Source organism: Falco rusticolus, chromosome 6 (genome assembly GCF_015220075.1).
Source record: "Falco rusticolus isolate bFalRus1 chromosome 6, bFalRus1.pri, whole genome shotgun sequence".
Lineage (NCBI taxonomy): Eukaryota > Metazoa > Chordata > Aves > Falconiformes > Falconidae > Falco > Falco rusticolus.
Window position 1 is genome coordinate 38,931,939 of NC_051192.1, and position 27,518 is coordinate 38,959,456.

Genomic DNA, 27,518 nt, shown 5'->3' on the forward strand with positions numbered 1-27,518 from the left:
AGGGCGATGCCGTGCACCGGAACACCGAGCCGTTCCGGTCCCAGCCACCCGAGCCGCGGCTGGCCGCCGATAACGGGGCTGGACCAGCAGCCGAGCGAGGCCTGCGGGACGGGATGCGCACCCCCTCCGGGGGATGCGGTGGGGGGCTCGGAATAAGGAGGGAAAACCTGCGCGCCCGGCCCCCGCAGGGCCCGCCGGCGAGCCACTGCGGAGGGGGCGGCGGGGCTGCCAGCCGGGGCCAGGACCGGGCCCGGCGGCGCCCCCTGGCGGCGCCCGGGGCGCGCGGCGGTGGTTGTCACATGTCGGAAAGTCCCCGGCGCTGCCGGTGGAAATCCCCGGTGGGGTTTTTTTTGTTGTGTATTTTCTTTTTTTTTTTTTTTTTTTTTTTTTCCTCCCGGGCGCTGAAACAGAAAGGGAAAAAAAAACAAGAGGTTTGGCTCAGCCCTTCATTCCGCGGCAGCGGCGGCGGCGGCAGCAGCTCCGGCGGGCAGAGGGCGGCGGAGGGAAGGGAGTCCCGGCCCGGTGGGGGTTGATGGCTCCCGCGCTCGGCTGCGTCCCACCGCCCCGGCCCCGCTGCTGAGCAGGAGTCACCGGCAGCACCGACCGGAGAAGGAGCCCGCCGGCGGGGAGGTGAGCGCCGGGCGGCGGGGAGGGCACGGCGGGGCGGCCGACCCCCGGAGCGGCTTCATCCCCGCCCTGCCGTTTGCAGGAGGGCGCCGGGGACAGCGGGCGGGCCCGGCGGCGGGGCTCGGTCGCGTTCCGCCTGGCACCGGAGCGGTCAGCGCTGCGGGGGGGCGTGCGCCGGCTGCGGCCGGGCGGTGGCGGCGTGCCCCCTGCTCGGTGGCGGCGTGCCCCCTGCTCGGTGGCGGCGTGCCCCCTGCTCGGTGGCGGCGTGCCCCCTGCTCGGTGGCGCGGCCCGGGCTCGGCGGCTCCGGTCCCCGCGGGCTGCTGCGCTGGCGCAGGGCGCCGCCGCGGCGGGGCAGTCGCTGCCGGCTCCCCCCGCAGAGCTGGCAGGGGCAGGAGCGGCCGCCGTCCCGCTGTGCGTGCGCTTGCTTCCAGCAGAGCAGTGAGTCGGGGGGCTGAGCCGTGTAGTCCGGTCCTGTGGTGTGTAAAACACCCTCGGTCCCCATCTTCTTCCTTGGTGAACGGTGATAATACGCTTAGTTCCGTACCGACCGCTCAACGACTCAAATACAGAAATCTGTAGGTGCTGACGGTGTGTTAAGCGTGTTTGGTTTAGCAGTCTTAGCACTTTGGAAGAGGGTTCGTTATTGCTGGTTTTCAGACAGAGGACAGAAAATTAAAACCACTGTCAGACCTCAGAACAGCGCTCAGCTTTCCAGAGCCCGGCATCCTCAGCATTCCGTGTGCAGAAAGCTCGATGCCTCGGAGAGCTATTTACTCATGGTTTACAACTGTTCTTTTCTGGGCATTTGTAGTAATTACGTGTAAAAAGGTTCTAGTAGTGTGGCGTACAGTAAAGCAAGGTACAGTGTAAAGTCATAAATTGTAGCTGAGTTTTCTGACCTTTAACTCGGGCTTAGGTGGCTATGAAGTTGTCTGTTTCATCACATTGTTTGTGAAAATAAGGGTTGCTCAGCTTTTGCCTTGATCGACATTTAATGACCGTAAATAGCATAGGCAGTGATTTCCATGTGTGAAGGGGAAAATATGCCTGTAGAATATAATATTGAATAACATAGTTTCAGTGAATGCTTCTGTAAACTCAGCAGGTTTTGTTACTTCAAGCTGGAAATAACCATCTCAAGGGTCTGTGCCGGTAGTGCTTAATCATGTCATCAGTCTTTATTCATGTAAAAAAAAATCCCATTGACTCAACAGCTCTGCTTACATAAGTAAGGAATTCAATATTTTGGTCATCTTAGAGCAAAGTATAGCAGTGGTCATTAAACAGATTAATAAGGGGTTGTTTATATTTCATTTCTTAAATCATCTATACATTTAAATTTAGGATTACACAAATATCACATGTAAAACTATATTTATGGAGGGAGTGGATGAGAATATGTGTTATTTCCATTTTAAGGCTCTATGTTGGTGTGGGAATGGTAAGAATATGCCACCTCAGTTAACTACAGGAAGGCTTTTCCACGTGTTGCGAGGTGTGACAGCTCTGAGCCCTGTCCCCAAGATGCTTACAGGAGCAGGAGAAACAGTGTCAATGATATTGCCCTGACTGAGCAGAGAGGACTTTGCAGCATCTTGTGTTTCACCTGCCTCTGTTTAGGCCTTGACAAGACATCCACTGAATCTCTCCATCAGCTGCTTCTCAGAGAGGTTATAGAGGGCAGCTTTTGGCAGCAGGAGCTGAGGTCCCCTCTTACCACGGCAGGGTCCTTTTCCAGTGCTCCGGCTGGGCGGCTGGAGGTGGATGTCGCCAATGGAGGTATCTGGCTGAGGAGGAGAGAGCAGCTGGCTCCCCATAGGAAAGGGCATGCTGAAGTCCTTATGTGCAAGAGGGGTCTTCTGCCTCCACAGATCTGGAACTATCTTCCTGGGCAGTCTGTCAGCTTGTAGTCATCCTTCCTCTCTCAGGCCTTCCACACTTCCATCTCCATGAGAAAATTTCATAACAGTTGCATAAACCAGTTTTCAGTTGCCTCTGTACCTGGCAAGGTATATATCGAGGCTTTGATATATACTTATGGCTTGATATTTGTCCCTAGATTCATAATCACAATGGTGGGCTCTCCTAATGTGACCAGCGGTATTCTAAACTTGTTAGGCGTGCATGCCTTTCTTTGTCTAAACAGAATTTTTGCTTTGTTTTTAAACACAGCAATAGTGTACGTGGACAGCATGTAGAGTCTCTTCACATAGAAATAGGTTGTTGGTGGTGTTACTGTTGTGCACGAGAGTTTTGAGGGATGTGAGCCCTATGTTTAGCTCTAGTGAGCCACAAAGTTAGTGTGCTCTGAATGAGTATTGCAGAGTGTAGACAGTTTGAGGTTATGGGGGTTTTTGTTCTTCCTGCTGTAGCCCATGGGGCCAGAGATACTGAAGAAAGGGATGCAGGGCAGCAAACATTACATGTCCCACTGTGGAAAAACATTGTGGTTTTTGAGCCAAGTGGAAATGCTTTTTCAGCTATGTTGACTTACCGCTGAGTAATAGCAGCACTGCAGTCTGCACCCCCACATGTGGCACAAGGACCTGTGTGCAGTAGCTCTAGTGCTCACAAAATATAAGGAGTCTCAGGAAGAGTAGCATAAGTCTTTCCTTGAGTGCTTGCTCTACAACAAATCCGTCATTTGCCATCTTCGGCCACCGTAAGTATGGGACACATACTAGCATGGCATGTAATTCCTGGGGCTCTTTTTGCACTGTACCAAGCATCACTTCTCAGAATGTATGGGCTGCAGAAATCTGAAATGGTCATTACCTGCTTTTTTTGGGCATATCATCAAAACGAGCTTGAAACGCGCCGAAAGTTCAGCAAGCTCATATGGGATTACACTGTGCAATTATCAATTAGCCAAGTTTCCAGGATAATTTTCCCTTCCCTTGATCTTGACTGCTTTTATCCTTACCTTGATTTAAATGTTGGTTTTGTTCTGAACAAGGATGCAGTTTCCTTAGTAATGAATAAATTCTCTTTAATATCTCAGTAAATTATTGGAAGAAGCTAGTCAGTGTCTATATCTGAGTAATGCAGAGAGGCTAATGGATATGAGCTTTAAAAAACATCATTATAAAGGCTCAGTGGATAGCATCCACTCTGCTCATTTTAGGCAAAACTGCAGCCAGAATCCTGCCCCTGAAGGTGCCTTCTCAGTCTCTGCAGAAGTGTTAATAATGGTGTGATGCACAGACTCTAACATGCCAGTAAAAGGATCCTTTTCATTTCAGATGTTTTCTAGAAACATGTCTGGCCAACACATCCTTCCTCAAGCTTTGTATCAGAGCAATATGCTGAAAGCCATGAAGATTAGAGAGAGGACACCTGAAGATCTGGTCAACCCCCCAAGTGGAATAATTCACCACTTCAGGACTATGCACAGATACACAATAGAAATGTTCAGAATGTGCCAGTTTTGTCCTCAGTTTCGGGAAACACTTCAGAAGGCTCTGACTGACCAGGCCACCCAGACTTCGCTGGAGCGCCAGAGGAAGCTCAACTGGTGCATGGAAGTTCGGAGGCTTGTCCCTTTGAAGACTAATGGTAAGTTACGAGCAAGTCTTTGCACTTGGCGTTAAAATTGGGAATATGAATGTATCACCTTTATTATAGTATCTGAGTTCACATTACTGAAACAACTGCATGGCTTTTAAAATGTGATGCCTTTCAGTCTTAGTTTTGTAAGCTAAAATTCTTTCCATGTGATGTACTGACCTGAGGCTGTAGCAGATGCCTGCCCATATCATGGTATTATGAACAGCCTGAAAATTTCACAGATATCTTCATAATATCAGTAACATGTGGCACATCAGAGTAAAACACCAGGAGAGAAACTTGACTTGCCACCCATCGCCTTTCTGTGAACCTGACTCTGCTGTGCATCGGCTGTCTTGTCGGAAGTGCTGAATGGCCCTTAATGCCAGGCTAGATGAGACTTCAGATGCTTTGAGTGACAGGGATGCATTCCCATGTACATATAGCAGAAGCTAATATCCTGGCATAAGCCCTGCTGTTGTGGCTGGCAGGCAAGGTCCTCTTCCTGATCCATCTTTAAAAGTGGTGCCAGCAGGAGTGTCCTGGGCATGGAGCCTCAGGGAACTTGACTGCACTGGCCCTGGACTCAGCACCTCGCACCCCGCCGTCTCCCTCATCCTCAGCTACCTGCTGGGGTTTGCCAGCTCTTGCCTTCCCTCTGGTCAGGGCTCACCAGTAACTCCCGTGTGCATGCCTGACAGCCGTCTTTGTGCAGCACACAATTTGCAGTGTCCTTTTTCTTTCATGAATCAGTGCTGGTTTTAGAACTTGGCTTTTGGGTTACTTTGTGTGTATTGCATCAAGTGCTGTAAATGAAAAGGTGCAGCAGTAGTGCAAAGATTTCCCGAATAGGTTACACGTGTCCACAGTCTTAAGCAGGAAACTTTTGCACATGACTGTAAGAGTTGCTGGGCGTTTCACGTTCAGTGGGGGAAAGATTTGGTAATGGCTATATGACTTATGGTCATGCAGCTGCAGACTTGAGCTCGGGATTCCCTAGAGCACAGATTACCCAAAAAAAGCGAGGTAGACTGGGACGGTGAGGACTCCAAGAACATGGAAAATACATAGCCTTTGCTCAAGGGGCAGATCATGGTGGTTATAAAGCAGTGGGTGTGGTGGACCTGCAACCTCGTTGAAGTCCTTGTATGATGTTCTGTGGATGCTTCTTTTCATTATCTGCTTATACACACACATACAAACGTCGTCCTTATCTCCCTCATCCACACACTTCCCATCCCAAATTCTGCCATTTTTGTCAGTCTGATTGTACACCGCTGTGTTGTGCAAAAGCCATAAAAATAGCACCGCTGTGTAGTTGTCACTGCCTTGACCTAGAAAAGTCTGATCCTAATGTCCATCTCTAAGTGTCATAGAGGCACTGACCTTCTGGTGGGCTTTTGTGGGCTGCCTCTGTACTGGCATAAAATTCACATGACTAATTAGGCTGTGCATGGAGATCTGGTAACCTTGAACTTCCAGAAGGACTGAAGTTGCAGCTAGGGCAGGCAGCACTTCACAGGTACTAGGAAGGTAACATCAATCCAAGTGTTGCGTCTTCAGAACTTCACCCCAAGAGATACATTCTTAATAGGTTTACTAGATGAATGGACAACATGCATGATTTTTGCCCAGGGCAAAGAGCAATGGTTTTGGAATCTCACCTCCTGTCCGTGAGAGTCCTGCAGGGATTAACACTGCCTGGACAGGCTCTTGTTGCTGACAACACTATATCCAATAACTGTGACCTCTTGTGTTGTCTCATGACTGTCAGCCAGCGTTACAAGCGGGAGCAATGTGGGCTTGGATCCCATCCACGTGCAGGCGTACCAATATACAAGATGCTGAAATACTAAGGCAGGTTGGGGTCAGGCAAAACAGGTGCTTGGTTTGCTATTCCCCTGTACCTTGCACAGCCAGTGAACTCAGCTGCAGTTCAGTGCTTTAGGGTCATGAAGTGCATGAGTAGGAGCAGCTTTGGGAACCTGTGGTTTATGCAAATAGTCACAGTGAGGGACCTTTGCAGGAGAAAGAGGGTAGATGGACTGAAGAAGGGGGTACCTGAAAGAAGGGACAGAAGCCTGGAGAAGCCCTGTATTACCCCAGAAAAAAACACATCTGGGTTTTTTTCTCACATGTGGCACGAAGAATATTTTTAAAAGCACTTAGCCCGTAGATGTGGGGTGAATATATTAGTTCTTTCAGTCAGTGGTGGGCTTTCTTCAGAAAATTCTGGGGTTTTTTCTCATGAAGGTTGTAATTATTGAAAACAGAGAAAGTATCTCCTATAGGATCTTGTGATGTATATTTTACCTAATATGTATGTGAGTTTGTGGAGTGGTGGTGTTTTTTTAATTTAAAAAAGCCCTTTTGAATCACCACACATTTCTTTGCAGACATGCGAATGGGAGGGTAGAAGGAAAGCAGTAGGAGGTATAAAAATTGAAACTGTTGTAAAAAAAAAAAAAAATAAAATTCCAGCATCTATTGGCTGTAGAGATTTCACTTGTGTAATGAATGGGCATTCATTCCAGCTCGCCCAGCCACACCCCCCCGGGAAAGTCCGAGGGAGGCTTCGCTGCTCAGCTCTGCACGCTGCAGAACAAAAAGTACAACTGTTGCTCAATTGCTAGTCAAACGGTGCGGGGGAATTCCAAGTGCTGTGTAAGGAATTTTGGCCAGCGCCTCTCAATAAAGAACTGAAAGTGAGCTCTCAGAGAGAGGAGGGGGGGGAAAATATCTTATCTTTGCTCTAGATTTTGCAAAGGGAAAATTTTAATGGGATTTGTATGTCATCTTTGTTGGTCAGAAGGAAACCCAGTCAGTTTTTGTGTCTTATATGTTGTTCCCTGATTTTTGAGCTCAAGCAAGCAGCCTGCAGACTTGAAGTAAGCTTTGCAAGACAGCATTCAGAAATGAGAAGGCAGTTGGAGGAACCTGATGTGCACCGAGTCCATAACAATTTATGAAGTGTTCAGATTTCAAACGATATCTTTTTCAGGACCTGGGGTCTGTTGTAGATTTTTCTCTGCAGTTTCTTAGGAAAAGTAGCAAAAGTGTTCACAAACGTTGTGTAATTGAGCTCATAATGCATGTGGCAGACTGGGTTTAAGCTTTTTGTGGGGGTTCTTTGTGTGGGGTTTTTTTCCACACGAGGAAAATCTAGTAGCTTTACCATGGCTGATGTCCTCGATTCCAAGGAAAATGCTGTGGTTTCTTAGTATTGGGTTAATCTCTTTACCACTGTAGTAAACACGACCAGTTTTGAATCTGAGGCTATGACAGTAATGGTTCTTGATGACTCCCTTTCAGGGGAGACATCCCCTTTTGAAAAAGATGGCTCAAGATAGAATTTGAAACCCAGCTGCAGGCATATTTTGTCACAACTTTTAATTAAGTTAGTTAACTCCTCTGATTCTCAGTTTCTTCCTCTGGAAATTGCAGAACATTGCTTTCCTTCCTACCTGTAAAGAGGGCTTTTTCAATGCAAGGAGAGCGTCTAAATGAAAATCAAATCATTATGGTTTTCATTTATTTAGTTTTAATGTTGTGTTTTATGAAACAGCCTTCTAAGTAAAATATTTAACAGCCCAGCGTACTATCAGTTTCGAGAGGAAGGCAAGAGGTGTTCCTATGATTGCTTTACATAAATCACGTACTCTTCCCTTTCTGTCTCTCTTTTATTACAATTCCTCTATCCAGCACAGCCAAGTGCCAAGCCTTTCAATGCAGTGCTCAGCAGGGGATGTGAGGCTTGGTGCTACCATAGGATTTTCTTGGCGGTTTTCATTATCTCTACCCTGTGCCATCAGGTGTATATTTGTATAAACACTGATAAGGGAGATTTACGTGTTCTTTTGTAATTTTAAGATGACTTTGTTGTGTTTAAAAGCTATTTCAACTGTTTGACATTTGCAGTTGACCCCAAAATTTAGTTCATGAGATCAGGTAAAGCTAAGTAAGATAGATAAGGGGCATTGATGAATGACAGCTTTACACTAATGGGTAAAGAGACAAAACCAGTAGAGAGAGGACTTTCTTCCTTTCTGTCTCTGAGCAGACAGCTCATAGCTGTGATCTCCTTGTTAAAACCCTTCTCTCTGAGGCTTAGAGAAGAACCTGTCATATGCATACCACAGCGTAATTCTACATCCTGCACGGTTGTGGGGTTTTATTTAAGTAGCCATTTACAAATAATGTACTCTCTCTTTTTCTGTAGGTGATGGAAATTGCCTCATGCATGCTGCATCACAGTACATGTGGGGTATTGAGGATATTGATCTCGTCTTAAGAAAAACATTGTTTAGCGCACTCAGGGAGATTGACACACGGAACTTCAAGCTCCGCTGGCAGCGGGAGGCTATTAAATCCCAGGAGTTTGTACAAACGGGACTTCATTATGACACCCGGGTAAGATGGCCTGAGGGAATGGTGCTGTTTTCTCAGTGCTTGTCAGTGTTGCCTTGCTGATTTTGTTTGCTTTTTGGCTTCATGGATTCCACTGTTAGTGGAGAGAAGAAATAGTCTTCCTTTGGAGGAAATGGGAAAATGTGATTATTCTGAGTCCTGCTGTGCAGCAGTTGGTTCCTGACCTCCATGGCTTTGAACCATTGCTGATGGATGTTTCTTTCCTCAGAACTGGGAGGAGGAGTGGGAATACCTCATTGAAATGACCTCCCCAGAAACATCTGGGGCTCGAAACAGGCTTCCATATAATGCACTGGAAGAAATCCACATCTTCATCCTTGCTAACATCCTCAGAAGGCCAGTCATTGTCCTTGCAGGTGAGTTGCCTAGCCAGTTATCTCACCATGTTTCTCTGTGCTGTGTTAGTGATGTTACTTCAATAATTGTTTTCAGGTAGATGCGTTTCAGATTGGGGTATTTTCAGCAATTGTTCTAAAACACACAGAGTATGTTTTCTCTTGCCTGTAGCACATGCTTATTGGTGTTTATCTGTGGGTTTTTTCCCTTCCTTATGCAGATAAAGTGGTGAGAAGTTTAGAGTCAGGCTCCAGTTTTTCTCCTCTGAATGTTGGTGGTATTTACTTGCCTCTCCTTTGGCCAGCTGAAGAATGCTACAGATACCCAATTGTGCTGGGCTACGACAACATGCATTTTACACCACTAGTGACTCTGAAGGACAGCGGGCCAGGTACTTTTCAAGCACCTTGTTTGATATTTATGTAGCTTCTTCAATATCATCATGCTTATAAAGCATTTAAAATATAATCTGGTTTAGATTTGCATCTTTAAAGTTAAAATAAATGTAAAAAATTCCTTTGAAATATGTTCTTAAAATTTGAGTCTGTAAATCTGAATAGAAACTAAAGGTTACCTTCAAAATGCTGGTTGAAAGTAGAGTGCAACTCGCTTGCAGGCTGGAATCAGTCAGCAGGTGGCCTCTGCTTCATTGTGTTCTGGCCTCCTTTCCACACCTCATGATAAGAGAAAAAGCTTTGAAGGACATGGTCTCACAGCAGTGTGCTGCTGCCTGGCAGGGATAATGAAATATATACATTGCCAGTTTTAAAGCATCTCTTCTGAATGGATAGCAGTTTTGTAGATTCAGCTTAGGGCATCATCCCATAGAAAGGTATAGCGAAGTAAGATCTACAGTGCTGCCTAAACTGAGAAGAAAATTGATATGGGGACATTAAAACTCCTGTGGGACTGTGGGATGGAGCTGGGCTTGTGATCGGATGAGTCTGCATCCTCCCCCGATGGCAGTGTTTAGAAACCAGTTGCTCTGGTCAGCCATTCCTGTCTCTTTCCAAAATTCAGCAGCAGCGGTGACATCTCAGTATGTTGCGTCTTGCGGTTACTCCTGCCTGGTAAAAAAAAATATATATGCTAATCTGTCTTGTTTCCCCACAGAAATCCGGGCTGTCCCTCTGGTCACCAGTGAACGAGGCAGATTTGAGGATTTGAGTGTGCACTTTCTGACAGACACAGAAGAGAGGGAGAAAGAGCAGCTGCTAAAAGACTACTTGATAGTGATAGAAATTCCAGTGCAAGGCTGGGATCATGGTACAACTCATCTAATTAATGCTGCAAAGTGAGTTTCATTCCTGTTTCTTCAAAGTTGCCTTGTGTATGGAGGTGGGAGAAGCCAGGCAGCTCAGTGTCTTTCTTTGTTCTTTCCTTTCTTCTACAGTAGCACATGCATTTGCCCCCTGAAATATGGAATATTGGCATTACTGTTGACATGCTTTGATACGGTTATGAGCTCAGACCAGAGTCAAATTTAAAGGCAAAAATGTCTTCAGACTTAGCAGACTGAAACTAGTATTTTAGAAGAGTAAACCCAATGGATTAGCTTCACTGACTTTTAGATTACACATGAGGGTTGTGGAAAAACAGTTAAGCCCAGGAACTAGTTACACCAAACTCTTGCGCTTTATGTAAGGTCACGTTGCATAAAGGGCAGTTGGTGTAATTTTGGCTGCCCTAGGGAAAAGTACTTGGTGGTATGTTCTTAGCGCTGATGCCTTGACACCCTGGGCTGTTGCAGTGCAGCAGTAGGCAGGAAGCTGTGGCTAGTGGAGAAAACAGCATCTGTGCTCGTCCCTTTGATGGTGATGGTTGAGCATCAGCAATGTGCAGGGGGCAGCTGACAGCACCCATCGGATTCTTGCATTTAGGGGATGCTGACAGCTGTGTCCACTCAGCCCATTCATGAGTGGGGAGGGAAGCAACTCCCTGTATCCTCTGTCTTTGCTTCCATTGCCCCACAGGGAGGTATTTTTATGCTGTTGGGCGGTTCTGCTTTAGGAGCCTTGAAAATAGAAGTCCCCTGACACAAAGGAGATATGCATACATAAAGAGTAGCAATCAAGCTTCCCTAGTCCCACCACACAGATGTGTTCTGGAGTGTTACCAGTAACGCTAGCTCTTCATCCTACCAGCTGTGGTGTGGTAGAGCTCCAGTGTGGGGTTTTCCCTGCGGTCAGGGGCAGAGTAGGGATGGTGTGATGGATGCTAGTGTTACACACACCACACCGAAGCCCTGTGGTTTGTCTGAAGAATTCTGCTGGTAGATACAGACCCAACAGGGCAAAACCAGGAACAGATTTCATGATAAACTGTATCATGAAATGCTACACCCACTGTAGAAAAAGCTTATTCTTAGCACGGGCTGGTGAGGTATGGGGTCTTCCACTCTTACCTCTGCTCAGCTGGGCACTGGTCTTCAGAGGAATTCAGGATTTGGGGGACTTTTCACTTCTGAGAGATTATCCACGTTCTTCACGCAAACAGCCCTCAGACAGAAAACCCTCATCTAGAAAATCCTTTTAAGAATATCTCTGTTTAGCATTGTGTCAGACCATTTCTTTAGATGTGAAAGTCTCCATTTGACATCACTGAACACCTGCTTTTAAAATTATTTCCATTTACAACAACAGTTTAACATCCTGGATCTTCTAGCTGAGTAATATGGATGTGCATTAAATCTGCATTTCCTCCCCACATTGTATTTGTATTTGCCTCCACCCCCACCATCTGCCCTTCTCAACCACTGATGCCATCTTCCCTTTTTGGCTGTCAGGTTAGATGAAGGCAACCTGCCCAAAGAAATAAACCTCGTGGAAGATTACTTTCAGCTGGTACAGCATGAGTACAAGAAATGGCAGGAAAACACTGAACCTGCTAGAAGAGAGACCTGCTCCAGGAACAGACAGGAACTGTCTTTTTCCCAGCTCTCCCTCCTACAGGTGAAATGTGAAACACCGAACTGCCCTTTCTACATGTCTGTGAACACCCAGCCCTACTGCCACGAGTGCTTTGAGCGAAGGTCCCAAGGAAGCAAAGGAAGAAAGCAGACCTCCAAAGCAGCACCTGAGAAACTGAAGGCAGCTGGGTCAGGCTCCTCCCGTGGGGAGGTCTGCGAACCTGGGGGATGGACGTCCGAAGGGCCTGTAACAGGGCCTCGCTCCGCACCTCCAACTGCTCCAAGCCTTTTCCTATACAGCGAGACTACGGCTATGAAATGCAGGACACCAGACTGCCCCTTTACACTGAACGTGCAACACAATGGGCTTTGCGAACGCTGCTACAACTCCAGACAGCTTGGTCCTTCCAACAATTTGGGTGACCAGAGATGTTTAGACTATGCCACGTGCAAGGTATGCTGTCAGCAGGCCAACAGGACCTTCAACGGCATATGCAGCACTTGCTTCAAAAGGTCTACAGAGCTCCCCTCAAATGCCAGCCGTGCTTTCCCACCCGTGTGCCACCAGAGATCAACATCTGATCCATCTCAGATCTCACAGAGCCTCCTCCAGCACTCCTGCCATCCCAACAGCTGCGGCGAGGAGCCCCTGCCACCGGCACTGCCTCCTGAGGAGAAGAGGGGAGGTAACCTCTGCAGGAAACCAGGCTGCAAGTTTTTTGGGACATCGCAAAATGAGGGCTTTTGCACGCTGTGTTTCTTTGAGTACAGGGAAAACCACGGTAAGTGGAGACGGGGTGAGCTTTGGCACGCTTTGGCTGCAGGTTGGCTTCCTCGAGCTACGAAACTCTGTGTGCGCTGGGTGTGTGTGCTGGGTGTGTGCGCTGGGTGCTAAGAGGGCAGGGGGTGATGGAAACGGTGTGGAGCAGAAGCAGCAGCATGAGCAAAAGGTGCTCTTTTTGGCCATTATCCCATAAAGGGGCACACAGTAATCATGTGGGAAGTCTGTGAAATCTCTTATAAAACTTCCCATCAGCTTTCATGGAAGCAGAACTAGCTCAAGAGGGGCTGGGTTCTGATCCCTTCCCACCACCCATTGCAGTAATGCTTTGGTATGAATTTCCTTCACAGCTAGAAAGTTGTAAGGGTCAGTGAGGGAAATGCTGTTGTATTGTTGACACTGAGGAAAATGCTATGGTATTGATGGTACTGAAAACCATTTATGTTAGCAAGGCTTTTAAAAAGCTTGGGATGAATTTGAGGATCTGTATCTGTTCTGGGTGTAACAAGGTATAACACTTGAGTAACTGCTGAAGTCACCTTGATAAGCAGAGCAAGTAGAAGTTGACTGTCAATCATGTGCTTGTACTTTGGAGTAACTTAGGAGTGTATTGTTATAATCTACCTTGAAATCTTTCTCAGTAATGTCATTTGTGGGTGTGCAATGTGTATTTTTAAAGGCGGGCCTTCAAAAAGGTAACAGTCTGTGAATAAATCACAGCATGAAATCTTCATCTTTCATGCTACTGCCCTGTTCCACAGGCAGAGAGCCCTTGGGTTTTGAGGGTGAAGGGCACGTGTAAGAGAATTATTGTTTATCTTTCAAGACTTCTTCATTGCTGACAGATGTGTCAATAGAAACATACAAAAGTAGAACGGTTTGAGTAAGGAAGGACCTTTGGAGATCATCTGATCTAAGCCCCCTGATGTGGGCAGGGACATCCAGTGCTGCACATTCCACATACTTGAAAATTAAGGAACCTCTATGCCAGCTTGCAATAGCTGATTTTCCAGCGTTGTTCACAATGAAATTTTTTTCCTTCTGATTGTGGAATATATAAAATAGCTTCATGAGACTAAAAAGCATAAGGCACTTTTTCCCATTAAGCTCTGTGCCACTGTACTTCCACTACTTCATGCGTCTGAAATCGGGGAGGACAAAAGGGAAATGTCAGGGTAGTTGACATGACATGCTGAAGGCAAAGGTGGAATTCCTCTTGACTTCAGCAGGGTCCAGTTTTCCCACTGAGGTCAAGTTTTTTTCCAGAAATCATCGGTTCCTACAACTTCTGGTATGAAAATCAAACTGTATTAGCTATGTATTATATATGTAACATGGAGGAAAGTGCATAAACTGAGGGAGTCTCAGGACTGGCAAAGCTCCATGTTTGAGGCTAGTATAATTTTTTTTGTTGTTGTTATTCTTTCTGTTTAAACTGGGGACCTCTTTATAGTTGTTTTGCGTCATCAGATCTATTGGGCACATTCAGACTCCCCCTGTCCTTACTCTGCATTACAGACAGCGTTTTGCTGCGTCACCAGAGGAGGTCTCAGAGGAAGTCCTCAGCGGCGGGTCAGCCGGGGACCTCCGCGGCTGCCTTCCGTAACACTGTGTCCTGCCAGCGGCAGGACTGTGGCACCCTGGGCAGCACAATGCTCGAGGGGTACTGCCAGAACTGCTTCATTAAAGCCCAGAACCAGCGATTTCAGGAAGCCAGGAGGACAGAAGAACAGCTGGTGAGACAGCCAGAAGTAAGTGTGAACTTCTCAAAATCTTCCACTTGTTTAGCACTGCATTTTTTTCTCTTGTGTGAACAACTCAGGATGCGTACTAGAAAATCCTCAAATGACTGCATCCTAAGTATCATGGAAAGACAAGCGTAGAGCATCTTATGGGGTTTTTTTCCTGCTGCAACTGGGCAGTATTCCTGAAATCAGTTTAGGGTTGTCATGACCATGCCCAGTTTTACCTCAGCTGGGATTTCACCAGCAATTTCAGTGGAAGCATTTGGACCTACAGTTGGTTTCTTTGCTGGCTGGAGAGAGATTTCCAGTCTCACCCTTAGAGCTATGTATCAAATAGGTTTAGTCCACTTCATGTTGCCTTTTTCATTGAGCCCATTACAGGTTTTCTTTGTTTCAGATTTTTTTTTTATTTTGTTTGTTCTGACCCTTTTAGAATTGAGAGTTACCAAAGATAAAATTATTTTTTTTTCCTAAGAAATGACAGAATTTGTGATTTTTTTATTTTTTTTTTGGTCAAGCCCAACTTGGCTCTTGGTATTGCACTTTTCAGAAGAAGCATGTGTCTGCAAGAACCCCCAGTGGTTACCTATACAAACCAGAGTTGAAAGTAAATGAAAAGCCACTTGTGCTGCCAGCATGGCAACTGACAATGTGTGTTAACATTTTTTCAAGAGAACGGGACAGCGCAGAGATTTGCAGCGAGCAGCATTGAGTAGCCAGAAGAGACAGTGTGCTGTGACTTCATGTAGAAACAACCTGGCCTGCAGAAGTGGTGACCTGTGCCAGGAGTGCCAGCGCCTCGGACAGCTTCTGCCATCGGGGAGTGCCAGGGACCCAGCGGCAGAGGACCCCCCGAAGCAACGCTGCCGAGCCCCTGCTTGTGATCACTATGGCAATGCCAAGTGCAACGGCTACTGCAATGAATGCTACCAGTTCAAACAGATCTATGGCTAGAAGAGGGGAGGAGGAGCTGGTAACGAACAAGAAAGCGATACCAGTTACTTCCTTCACTGAAATGGTGCTATGTCAAAAACACTTAACAGTCCTGGGAGTGGGAGGGCAGGGGGAAATATAAGCTGTCTGCTCATGTTCGTGTTTATTCCCAAGAATGGGAATAAATGTCTACTTCCTCTAAACACTGCATACAAAGACTGCTGAGAAGGGCAGGTTGCCTTCTGCACAGAGCTGTCGTTCATGACTAAGCTCCTACAATGCCATATTTAATTCTTGGACTTCCCAGGAGGAAGTGTGAAGCATTTGAATCCAAAGAACTTCCCAGTTCTGCCTCTTTCTCCATACCTCCTCTGCTCCCGGGTGAGGAGCTGCAGCTACTGTCGGAGGTGCAGGAGCTCTTTGTGTTTGTGTACATCAGCCAGAGGCAAATCTTTCCTGAGAGTGATCCCCCAGGACAAGCTGGTGCAACTTGCAGTTGATATCTGAAGAAATTTGCTTTGGGTTGCCCACATCCTTGCTGGTGTTGTTACGGAGCTCACCAAGGTGGGAGCTCCTGCCGGCATTCAGGGTGTTAACAGCGAGCAGTTCTGTGTTTGCAGAGCCCTCACCAAACCACAGCCAGACACAAGACCAGCAGTGGTCTGCTCCTTTAACATGCTTAGCCTGCATGTAGATCCCTGCCCAAATCCTAAGACAGCTGGAAAGACAGGTGATTACAGAAGCAACTTTTAAGAGCACACACATATGATGGGAAAATTGAATCTTGCCATTCCCGCTCATATGGAAGGAATTGCCTCCAACAGACAGAAAAATGCAAAGCCCTTTGCCTTTGGCTTCAGTTCTGAAACAAGCACAACTCTCTTCTCTTGCATTGTAACAGTCAGGAATATGCGTGCTGCTGTTCATACCCTCCCTCCCCATTTCTGTCACGCTTTTTTCTGTTATCCTTAATGTGATTCTGTTACTGTGCAAACAGCTTGGAGCTCAGTAACGGTGCTTTAGGGTTGAGATTTTACTCCTGGAGTTCATGCATCCACTTCTTAATCACTTTCTTCAGCAACCTTGCCTTTACCATGGTGCCTGGTACCTGCTTCTCTCTTCTCCTTTCACACCTTTTAAATTTTTAGCATCTGTTTTGCTGCTATGATATTGGAGGTGATACCTCTTCTAAGTTGCTTCTCAAGTTTAGAATCTTTTTCTAGTTATTAAAAAGCAAAAAAATTAAATAACTCATGACTCATTTCTGTTAAATTTTATATATTTTGTGAACCTTAATGTGAACATATGTTTTATTAAAATATTTATATTATTTGAAACAATGCAACTTGAAATTTGCACAGCTAGGGGTTTTTTTACATATATTTACTCATGTGTTGAAAGTTACAAACAAATGTAAAATTGAAAAACATTCTCTGATATAAAGAAATAAATTATTGAAGGATTGAATTTGCTATTTTATATTGATGAGAGAGAGCACAGTTGAGCATGGGACACCCCCAAAAAAAGCATTTCTGTTCAGGACCACCGTTCAGCATGTTACCAAGCGGCACCCTGGTTCAGATGATGTAGCCAAGTGCTTTGAAGAGGCCATAACTTGATGTAAGTCTCTGCATACTCTTGCCTTACATCAGCCTTCTCTCAGGAAGAGCTCTTGGTACTGTTGAGGGACCTGTGCAGTCTGTGTGCATAAGGAGTTGGCTCCTGTGGGTGCAGAGTATCTTCAGCCCCCAGAAGTACGGGCATGGGAGAGTAAGGATGGTGCAGGACCAGGCTGCAAGGGAAGCTAAGCTAGACTGATTTGACTTTGCTTTCTTCGTTTATCCATCAATTACGCCAGGGATTCCCAACCGATGTTGCTTGTATGCCGCCTTGGGAGGTGGTGATGGCAGCACATGATCCTCACCTCTGCCCAGCCATGTGTGCAGCCCTGAAGGCGCAGGTCAGCCCTCACCAGGGGCAGCAGGTAAGCCCCTCGCCTTTTGGTCTTGGCGTCAGTGTTGCTCGATAGCTCCTGAAGAGCAAGTTGCCAACTGCTGCTTGAAAAAAGTACTTGAGAGCAGTGTTTTCTTCTCAGCCTAAGCTCAGCCTAACCCAGCCCTATTGCCCGGGGATTTCTGCACTGTGACTCTCCCTTAGTATGGCATGAGAGTGCCTGTACCAGCACTCGGTGACACACAGGGCAACAATACTGTACACTACCATGACCTGTAGGTGTTGCCGGTGACCTGAAGGAAAAAACAGGAATTGCAGCTGCAGACATCCCTGTGCAGTCAGGAAAGAGGACTCTTTCCTAACAGGCTGACCTCTCCAGATCAGCTGCTCCCCATCCTGTTGAACTCCTTAATCCCTTACAACCGTTCAGGAGCACACCTCAGCACATGCTTCAGCACTGTCCCAGTTGAAACCATGTAGATGTTCAGTTCCTGAGGACTTTTGCCAGTGGTTAGCTGGTCCTTGTAATTCACTTTGCTCTCTAGCCCATGTTCCTGGATGCTTGTCCACCTTCCTGATCTGCACTGCTCTCCTTGCAATTTAGCCCAGCTCCTTCTGGACTCACATACCGCTCCTTCTAGGGCATGCAACTCAGAAGACATCCTGCTCCCTCTAGAGCAGAGCCTGTCAAATCTACCAGCCCCATCTCTACAGCATATTCCTCCCTCAAAACCTGACTCTCCATTTATCTGTACCCTCCTCCCCCTTTCTTTACAACTCATGCAACATGCATGCCCACCCAACTCATCGAACTTCTGCACCAGGCAGACACCTTGGTGCTGAAAGAGCGGGCAAAGGCTGAGAGGGATGCCTGCAGCCAGGGACCAGGAGATGGAGGCAGCTCATGGCATCCAGCCTCAGCAGCCATCAGCCCCCGCTTGCTGAAAAGGCAGAGCTTCCATCAGAGCTTCAGTGTCAGGAGGCTGATTAACTCTGGTTGCTGCTAACCGCAACTTCTGCAGAGAAGAAGGTTTTCAGATGGGATGTCCCAGATCCCAATGATTTTTTCTCTGCCACCTTCTGGGCCCATTACTCATGCTGCTGAAGTCACATGAGGCTTGTCTCATTCTGAAGCTCCCATGTAAATGAGTGCCCAGCCTGTCTCTTGTGATACATTTGTGTGGGAACATTAAAGCTAGTAGGACCTTTTTTTTTTTAAATACTCCGGTATTTCCCTAATGTCCTTAGGGGATTTTGACCCTCTGATGCTTTCTGCTCTTTGTCCAGACACTTCTTCAAGTTCATATTTTTTATTCCTTCCTGTTCTGCAAGAGAGAACTTTTTATTTGGAGTCTCCCTTTTGTGACCATTTCTGGAAGCCTCTTCACTAAGGCACAAATCTTTCATAGCCAGTGATTCTTCTGTTAGCAGAAAGGCAAAACTAATACAAAACGATTGGCTTAACAGCAACTTGCATTGCACTGGAATTCCTTGTAATATAGTGCAGGAAGGGAATGCTGTGCAGGCTGTGCTTCCATATTCATTTTGTTTGGGGAAGGGATACTTTTAGATGATTACATGATGATCTGAATATTATTTATGTTTCTGATTTCTCAGGGATCTAACCAGTGTTAATAGGTAACACGATACAGAAAAGGAAACACTACATTTTCAGTGTAGAGAGAATACAGATTTATCTTTTCATATTTCAGTGCTCTGCTTAGCAAGTCTTAGGTGTGATCTGAAGTACTAGGCCACTTAACAGGCCTGGGAACACCAGGCAGCATGTGCTGTGTTAGATCAAGGCACTTACATCAGGCTGTTGACCTAAGTGTGTGTCCCAGGAGCCCCAGGCAGGAGTCAGTGTGGCCAGCAGTTTGCAGGGAAAGCAAGAACAGAGTCCCTGCTGTTACAATCTCAGGTGCAAGCTGCGATGTTCAACATTTGCACAGAAGGGAAAGGCATCAAACTTACAGCCTGTGAGCCATCTGCCCATCCTTTCTTCCTGCACTTGTTCAGCCCTGTCCCACACAGTACCCCCTCTCACCCAGCAGGGCAGAAGAGAACGTTTACCTGGAAATAGAGGGGACCTGCAGTCTGCAGTGCTACTGCTTCACTGCAGGCAGACTTCACAGGTGAACCTCTCTGAGGTAGTTATCAAGAAGTGGGTTATTTCATAGAATCATGGAATGGTTTGGGTTGGAAGGGACCTTAAAGATCATCTAGTTCCAACCCCTGTGCCTGTGGGTGGGACACCTTCCACTAGACCAGGTTGCTCAAACCCCATGCAGCCTTCCCTTTAACACTTCCAGGGATGGGGCATCCACTTTCAAGAAAGGATGTCTTCTTTGATGAGCCATTCATGAGTTGCTTGCCATGCAACTTGGTGTAGAGATTCCAGCTGACCCATGAACAGCCTGCAGCAAGTAGGAATGCAATAAATGGAAATGAAATACATTTGTCTGAAAGTAAATATAGAAAGTGGCTCCATATCTACTTTTTATGTGCTTGATTGAATCATGTGATAGCTATTTTACCTGCTGTCCTTCATCCTGAGGTCACCGCATATGCTACAGACTGTCCTAAACTATACCATCCCATTCCTCAGGAGTGTCTAAAGTCAGTTCAATCATCCATATCTAGCAGCTATGGCCTTTACACTGGCAGTGATGGGCGTAGGAGAAAAGGTGGTTCAGTGATTAGGATACACACACACGAGGATACCCGCATCATAAGACCAAAGCTCTTGGGATATGCTAAGGTGTCTTTGCCACCTGGGAATGGGTGCTTGACTCCAAACTCCTCTTCTGAGCAGGCACAGCAGGGACTTTTAAGCTGCTGTGTCAAGGAGGTAGTCTACCTACTGAAAAAAACACCTAATCTTAACCTGCTCATCCCTAGCTGTGTTTAGGAGGCAATGAGTGGGCAGGGATATCTGGTAGGGTCGGACCTGGTAGTCCCGATGCCCAGGATGATGCTTTGTTTGAGAGTCCTGCTGAGACTTTGACACCAGAAAGGCCCCTGAGCACCTCTGCAGCGTGGGAATGGGGGGGGACACACACTCACCAGAGACATCCTCAGTATGTGGGGATTTTACTGATGGAGGGGTTGAAGGACTTCAGACAGTATTTGGCAGGGGGTGGGAGTGTGGGGTAGGGCTGTGAAGATTTCAGTAGTGTCTAGATGTTAGATAATAAATCTCCAAAAATTCATGAGCAGAATTTTATACACTTGGGGCCATGAGGCCACAGTGCGTGACATTAGCCTGTGCATTCAATCTGTGCAAAATAAGTGGTTCAGCATGGTGACGTGATGGCGGTTTTGTTCAGATGAGAGCGACGGGGGAGCAGCGGCTACATAATTTTATCCTGCATACTTGAGCAGGACACACTAATGTAATTTGTACAGCACTGAAATAGAAAACCGCAACACTGAGCAGTTACAATTTCAGTTTATATTAAACTGCCAAGGGCCCTTAAAATCCAGAGTTAGAAGCACAGATGCCTTTCCATCCAAGCTCTCTGTTTCTCCGGTGCCCACGTTTAACATGCAGTGCAGCAAACTTGTCACTGATGGCAGCAGATTCAGTGGGCTAGCATAAACTTGTTCAGTCATTTCTGTGCTGATGCTTTCTCTTACATCAGTGATAAATACCGACAACATCTACCCTTGCCTGGTTCAGAAGGGTTGTCCTAGCTGCACAGAACGAAAGACAAAATATTTGGAAAAGTGGTTTAATTGAGCTGCTGCTTTTTTAACTCTCCTTTTCTTGACCATCTGTGGCTATTTTGGGGAAGACTGCCACTAGCTTATACATGGGCTATTCCTCTAGCTGTTCAACATAGGAGGACATATTTGGATGTACCTCACAGCTCAGCGCTGCTCCTGTAAGAGCATCAGCACTTCCCAGCCTGCGGCCAAGCCGCCTCAGTCAGTCCCCCCAAGCTCCCTGGCCGGAGTCACAGCTGTCCTCCCGCTGCCTCCTGGCCAGCCCAGCACACGGCAAAGGGGTCCTGCAGCCCTCTTACATCAAACAGCTGCTGTAGGAAACCTCGTCAGCCCAGTGTGGTCGTGTCTCCATTTGTCGAGATAAGTCTATTGGAAAAAAGCCTGTATGTGTATATATACATGCAGGCTTTTTCCCAACAGACTTTTATCTTGATATATATATACACACACACACATATATACACTAAAAAAACCCACTTATTTAATGTCTGTCAAACAGAAACCTAAAACAAGAGCAGGTAATTTTGCTTGGGAGTTTTATAATGACTTCTTTTTGTACTAATGTTAATTTTCAAAAAACTCCCTGTGTCTAATACTGAAAGACAGCCTGCGGCATGCTATCCAGACTGCCCCCTCCTCCAGGCTCACTAAAGTGAATAATATTACGTATGTAACCTCTCCCCACTCCCACCACCCCTGATCTCTGACAGCAATGATTCTTTTTGTTATTGATTTGGTGCCTGCCCCCCCTTTTTTTGGCTAAGCTCTAGTACACATCCGTGGTGGTGGGCAGGAAGTCAGATTTCCCCTGGTGAATTACTGGGAGGGTAACTCAGGTTTTGTTCTCTGGTTATGGCTCCATGTCAAGGGATTCATACAAATGCACATTCTGAGTTAGTCTGTTTCCCAGCCAGCGCTGTTTTTTTAAAAAGCCACTGTTCAGTGGCTCATCACAAGAAAGGGTCAAAACCTCCTTCTTACTTACAGTGTAAAGCAAAGCCAGTGGGCTGGGGATCTGCGACAAGGAATGCAACTCTGTGCAGTGCTCTGCACTTTGAAACCAGTGCTTTTCTTACTAACCGCTCTCAGATATGCCTCTGAGTACTGTGGGGCAGAATTTGGTCACGGCATGAAGTAGGGTGTAGTGTGAGATCACCCGGTCAGAATTCCCACTTACTAACATCACTTGTTGCAGGACTCGCTGTGTTTCCCGTTGCCTGACACTGGTGACAGAAGAGTACGCGCTGCAGTGATGCCTGGTAAACATCTTACTGCAAACTCCAGTAACATTTATACTTGTGTAAACCTTTAATAATTCGATTGGCTTCTCAAACTTTACTCCAGGTATTCTGTAGGATAACTAGGATGGGGATTTGGCCACCTATCATATAAAAAGAGCCTCTTACTTCCTTTTGTATGTTCTGGAGGGAGAAGATGCACCTTAAATAGCTGCTGTTGCAATCCTCATGCCACAAAGGCATGCCTATCTAAGCATTTAAATAGATGCATGTCTTTGTTGCTGGTTACAGTTTAACGGGAATTAGCTGTCTTAGCCTTTGCTGTGGTCCTTAATGCACAACCACTTCAAAGGCAAGAACAGTAGCCAAACTGATATTTCAGCATGATAGGTTACACCTTATTTATCCTGTAACTTATTACCTGCAAAGATGATTAAATTTATTTTTACTGGAGGGAAAAGATTTCATGTATGTGTTATTAATGCACAGTCCAACAAAAAAGGATGATGTTGCATGGCTTTTTCACAGTCATGTGCATGTCTAGACCAGGCAACATTTGCCTAAAAGAAAAAAGTCATAATTTCCAGAGACTTCTTTTAAAAAAGGGAAGTTCGGGTGGTGGTGATAGAACAATGAATAATGACCCCTGGCAGAGCTTCTTTGAAGGCTGGCACCAGGTCAGGTGCTTGGAGGCAGGAGAGCCTCCAGTGCTTGCCAGCGCTCCTGTGCATTTGAGTCATATCAGTAGCACGCACCATTAAAGTTCAAAATGCATTCATTACTCAGACCAGACATGTAGCTCAGGTCCTATCAGGCCCAGCCAAACCTGAGTCTACATGAATGTCAAATTTAACATATTCATCACAAGAATTTTCTTCCTCTTGCTTTTCTCTTGGGCACTCAGCAGAGAAGGCCTATTAAGGCAGAATTTCGTATCGCTGGGGTTTCATTCTTTAATTAACCAACTTTCCGTTCAGACAGTTTGCTGTTACATCAGACCTTTAAGCTTTGCTTATTTCCCCTGCACAGGGCTACATCAGATTTCCACTCTGGGCTCTGTCCTCCTCCTCAGTACTCAGTCCTCCTCCTCAGGTAAGACGTTTTCTAAGGATTTGGGTTTTTCATGTGTCTGCACATTGTTAGCTGGCTGCAGCCACGTCACCTACAGTGTTGAGTTCCCTCACTGTCACACATCCATTCTCTGATCCAGACTCACTCTCCTCTCCCAGAAGAGAAACCTGCCAACACCAGGGACCAGGAACAATCTGATCTTTAACGTGCAGACCTTCAATATACTTTCCACATCTGCATGCGCTGTAGATGGCACAGCATTCCCAGCTTTAACCAATTCCCCAAAGCACCTGTGGTTTCATTTTGCACCACAAGGAGACTTCTGCCTCACTGTTTCCCCACCGTCATGCCGGGTCTGCTCTGGTTTGCTCCCACCGGTGAGCCAGCTCCCAGGCAGGCATGTTCCTCTGCTCCGCAAGGCTTTGGAGAACACGATGGTCACAAGCACAGCTTGCTGAAAATTTCCATCCCCTAACGTTCCTCCTTAGGCTTGCCTCCTTCATCTTGCAGATGCTTCATCTGTAGAAATGCAGTCCAGCCACGCAGTGCAAAGGGCTGACCTTCAAAATTTCACATTATTTACTCTCTTTAGTTAGTAACACTTCCTATTTGGAAATAACTTTGAATTAAGCACTCCTCAAAGTCCTGTAGCAAACACAGCAGTTACAGGTAGGTTTTATATCTCTTTTTTTTCTCTCTAGTGGAGATTCAGCCTTTAATAATAACATCTGTAGTATAGCTGCCAGAGCTGGGTTTGTGCCTGGCCTCTTTCTAGTAACATGTTCTCTGTTGTGTTTCAGGGTGTAACTAAGTATTTTAGGGAAAGTCTACCTAGATTGTATTGTTTGTGGCTTATTTTCACCCAGCCAAAAAGCAATAAGCTATTTAAAAATACTTGCTAATGTATAAAATATTGATTAAATCCCTATTTTAATACTGCAATGCTTGAAAATACCATCAGTAGACAAAATTAATCCAGCAAATGGAAAATAACCTGGGGACATCACCAAGGTCAGCAAACCCAGGAGATAACTTCATAGGCAAGTGGAGCCAGTAAGCGTTTAATCTATAAACTGTCTTGTTTTGAGCTGGGTGAAGCAGAGACAAGTAGACACAAGAAAAAGTACAAACAAGTTCTTTATTCTGAACCTGCATTAGAGCACTCTAAAGATAGCATCAAGGACTGTGTGGAAATCCCCTGGATATGTTTTGTAATGTTTTCCAGTGAATCTCAGGATAGCGAATACGAGAGATGAGGGCAAGTGGATGACCACAGCTGGTGCAGGCTGCATTTTTGGTATCCCACTGCCGCGGCACAGACAACCAAGCTGGAATTCATCTCCATTGGCTTTCCCTCCCTTGATTACAAGGAGCATCCAGATGTAGATGTTTACACTGTAAAGGTGACATGTTTGATGAAATGAATCTTACAACCCCTTTCTAAGGTGATGTTTCATCTTGGAGAAAGTTACAGTATCAGGGCAATACGCAGATTGCCTTTTACTTCATAGCTTCCTGACTAATCCCTTTGATGCTGGCAAACCACAGAGACACTTTAAACTCATGGAGACTAATGCCCCCTGAATTCAAGGGGTGTTAAGCCTTTAAATGCCTTGCTCATCTGGGCTAATCAACCTCTCACTTCTTCCATTTATATATTCATCCTGCATGAAATTGGAGAAATAAGACTCACTTAACTCTCCTCAGTAGCTGAGATTAAATTCATTGATGATTACCATATGCACTGGCCTCCTGAAGTGAAAGGTCCAAAATGTAAATAAGAATACTAGATACTTCTATCTGCATTGAGGATGTACTCACTCCCCTAATGTTAACATTATGTAACTCCCCTATGGCTAACACCATAACTTTGGAATCAACTGAGTCTCACCTTTTGAGCCTCTTCTTTCATTTCTCTGACATCTCTTTGTCTTGTTTTCTTTCAGATACTCCATGGGATATAAAGGAGTCAAAATGAAACTTGCCCAAAGGGTGCATGTGGAACCAGATGCATGTCTCTGCACTAAACAACAGCTAAATGCTAAGCCCACCTCATTACCATTTCCTTGGTTATTTTACCAGTGTTCTAGAAATGTATTTGAATTTTCAAATAATTCCCAGTTCAAGTCCAATGTGTTCCCAGTGCAGAAAATCAGAAAAAAATGCCATTATATCAGGGCAGGGCTGTTTCGAATCAGTGTCAATGGCAAGATACTTGGCATGGTTGCTAAAGTCAATATATCCTCCACTTGCATTAATAATGCGTTCAAGAAAACAGGGTTTTACGTTGTAGTCAATGGAATTGTATCAAAGAACTATGTGGCTCCATCATCAGTTTCTAACAAAGCGAAAGATCTGATGGTGTCAAACAACAAGGAAAAGTACTGTATCACAATTCTCTGTACACCACTTGCAGCTGGCTGCAGATCAGTATGTTTAGCTTCTTTGAATTATAACACAGTTGAGATGCACCAGGGAATTTGTATCCAGTTTATACAATGATTAATTTTATAAATTAGGGGAAATAGGTGACCCACTTGTTTACTCTGAGGTTTTCAAGGTTATCAAGGGAGAGGAGAATAAACCACTGTGGCATGAACAAGGAAGTTAAAGAAGCTGTTAATCTAACTGGCTTTTATCTCTCTCTGCAGTGACTTATTGCCATAATCAAGGGATAAACACCCTCTTTGCAGTGGAAGAATATTCATAATAAAGATAAAATTGTGATCTCAGTGAGACCTGGGAAGTACTAGTAAAAAGACTTAGGATTACTAGCATGGAAAAAAATCTCAGCAATAGGAAATACAGGGGCAAGAATCATCCCTTCTCCCAGCTTGCTTATACATCCATGAACTGCATCATTCTTTTTTACCCCTGTAATGAACTGAGAACTCATATTAAGCTATTTGCCCCCTGTGCTCCCTACCCTCTTTGTTGTTCTCAGGATATAATACCCCACCTTGTATTTGCCTGCATTAGAGTGCATTTGTTTCAATGGGTCTAGTTTGCTAATCCATCTGTTTTACACTGTCTGCCTGCTCTGCCTCCTCTGGTTTTACTGTTTTCCCAGCCTTCCTGTCACCTTTGGTTTTTATCAGTAGTGACTTAATATTTTCTTCCTGGCCACAGATGAAAATGTAGAATGAGATCAAATCTGGCACTGATCTCTGCAGAAAATAACTAGAGAAGTCATGCACTGAATATTTCTTATTGCCAACCTATTAGTAATTCTGCCGGGGCATCAGTTCTCAGTTTAATGGGCATGGGGTTTTTGCCAGAACAAGTTGCTAGGTTTTTCTGTCCAAACATTGTACGATACCAAAACAAATACCTCACAAAATTCTACATAATTGCTTTTATCAACTAGGCAAGTAATTGACATCAGCAAAGCATGGAATCAGGTTTGTTTTGTGGTAATTAACACAGAATGACACTAGTTGTTTTCCGTCTTATTCAAGCAACTGTTGTAAGATTTGTGGGTGTAAGTTGTATTTGGGGAGAAGTGATGTTATTTACTTGTATCACGTAAGAACAATACTTTCCATTACATTATTATTTAAAGCAAATGTTAGATACAGAACCAGGATGGTTACTGAACACTTTTCCCCTCTATGTTTAGAATTTTATTATCTCCGGAGGAGATATTTACTACTGCTGAGATTGATTTGGTGATAAAAAATATTTTATTGCCTTTAGATCTGCCAAGCTCTGATTTTCCCTCAATGTGAGTGCAGCTCAGACTTGGGAAGATGTCCAAAATGTTCCTAAATTCATCCTTCTGCAAATGTTCAGGTTCTGTTTTGATAAAGTGGAATTCCTTTGAAAAGATCTAATCATTTTACACATCCTGTCGACTGTCAGTTCTGAACTGCAAGAAAATTTTTACTTGAGACAAAAATTGACCTAGGAAGATAACCTATAGTATAAAGGTTCTCCAGTGTCATTAACCTTTAGTAGCCCCTGTGTACCCATCTAATCTACATGAAAAATAAGCAAAGTCAAACCCTTGAAAAGGTTTCATACCAGGTAAATTTTTTTACCTACCCTCTGCTCAAAATGTGTAAAGCGCCCTATCTTCTGGCATCTGGTGCTAGGCTTTGGGGAGTTTCGATCCTTGTATGTGGGAGAGAAGTGTTCATGCTGTAAACAAGTCAGATGTCAAAAGAACAAATGGATGACACACAGGGTGCTGGGTTAGAGTTCAACCGTCAAGTTTTGGCAT

General features: G+C 45.4%; 1 protein-coding gene across 1 annotated transcript; it reads left to right on the forward strand.

Moving 5' to 3' along the window:
• The first annotated feature begins 306 nt into the window (after positions 1 to 306).
• On the forward strand, positions 307 to 17,162 carry TNFAIP3 (TNF alpha induced protein 3). The gene is made up of 9 exons (XM_037392752.1): positions 307 to 630; positions 3,871 to 4,183; positions 8,394 to 8,584; positions 8,811 to 8,958; positions 9,159 to 9,329; positions 10,052 to 10,232; positions 11,724 to 12,628; positions 14,146 to 14,378; positions 15,045 to 17,162. Exons 2-9 carry the CDS (start codon positions 3,871 to 3,873, stop codon positions 15,324 to 15,326), a joined length of 2,424 nt encoding a protein of 807 aa, XP_037248649.1. The 5' UTR covers positions 307 to 630; the 3' UTR covers positions 15,327 to 17,162.
• Positions 17,163 to 27,518: the final 10,356 nt, after the last annotated feature.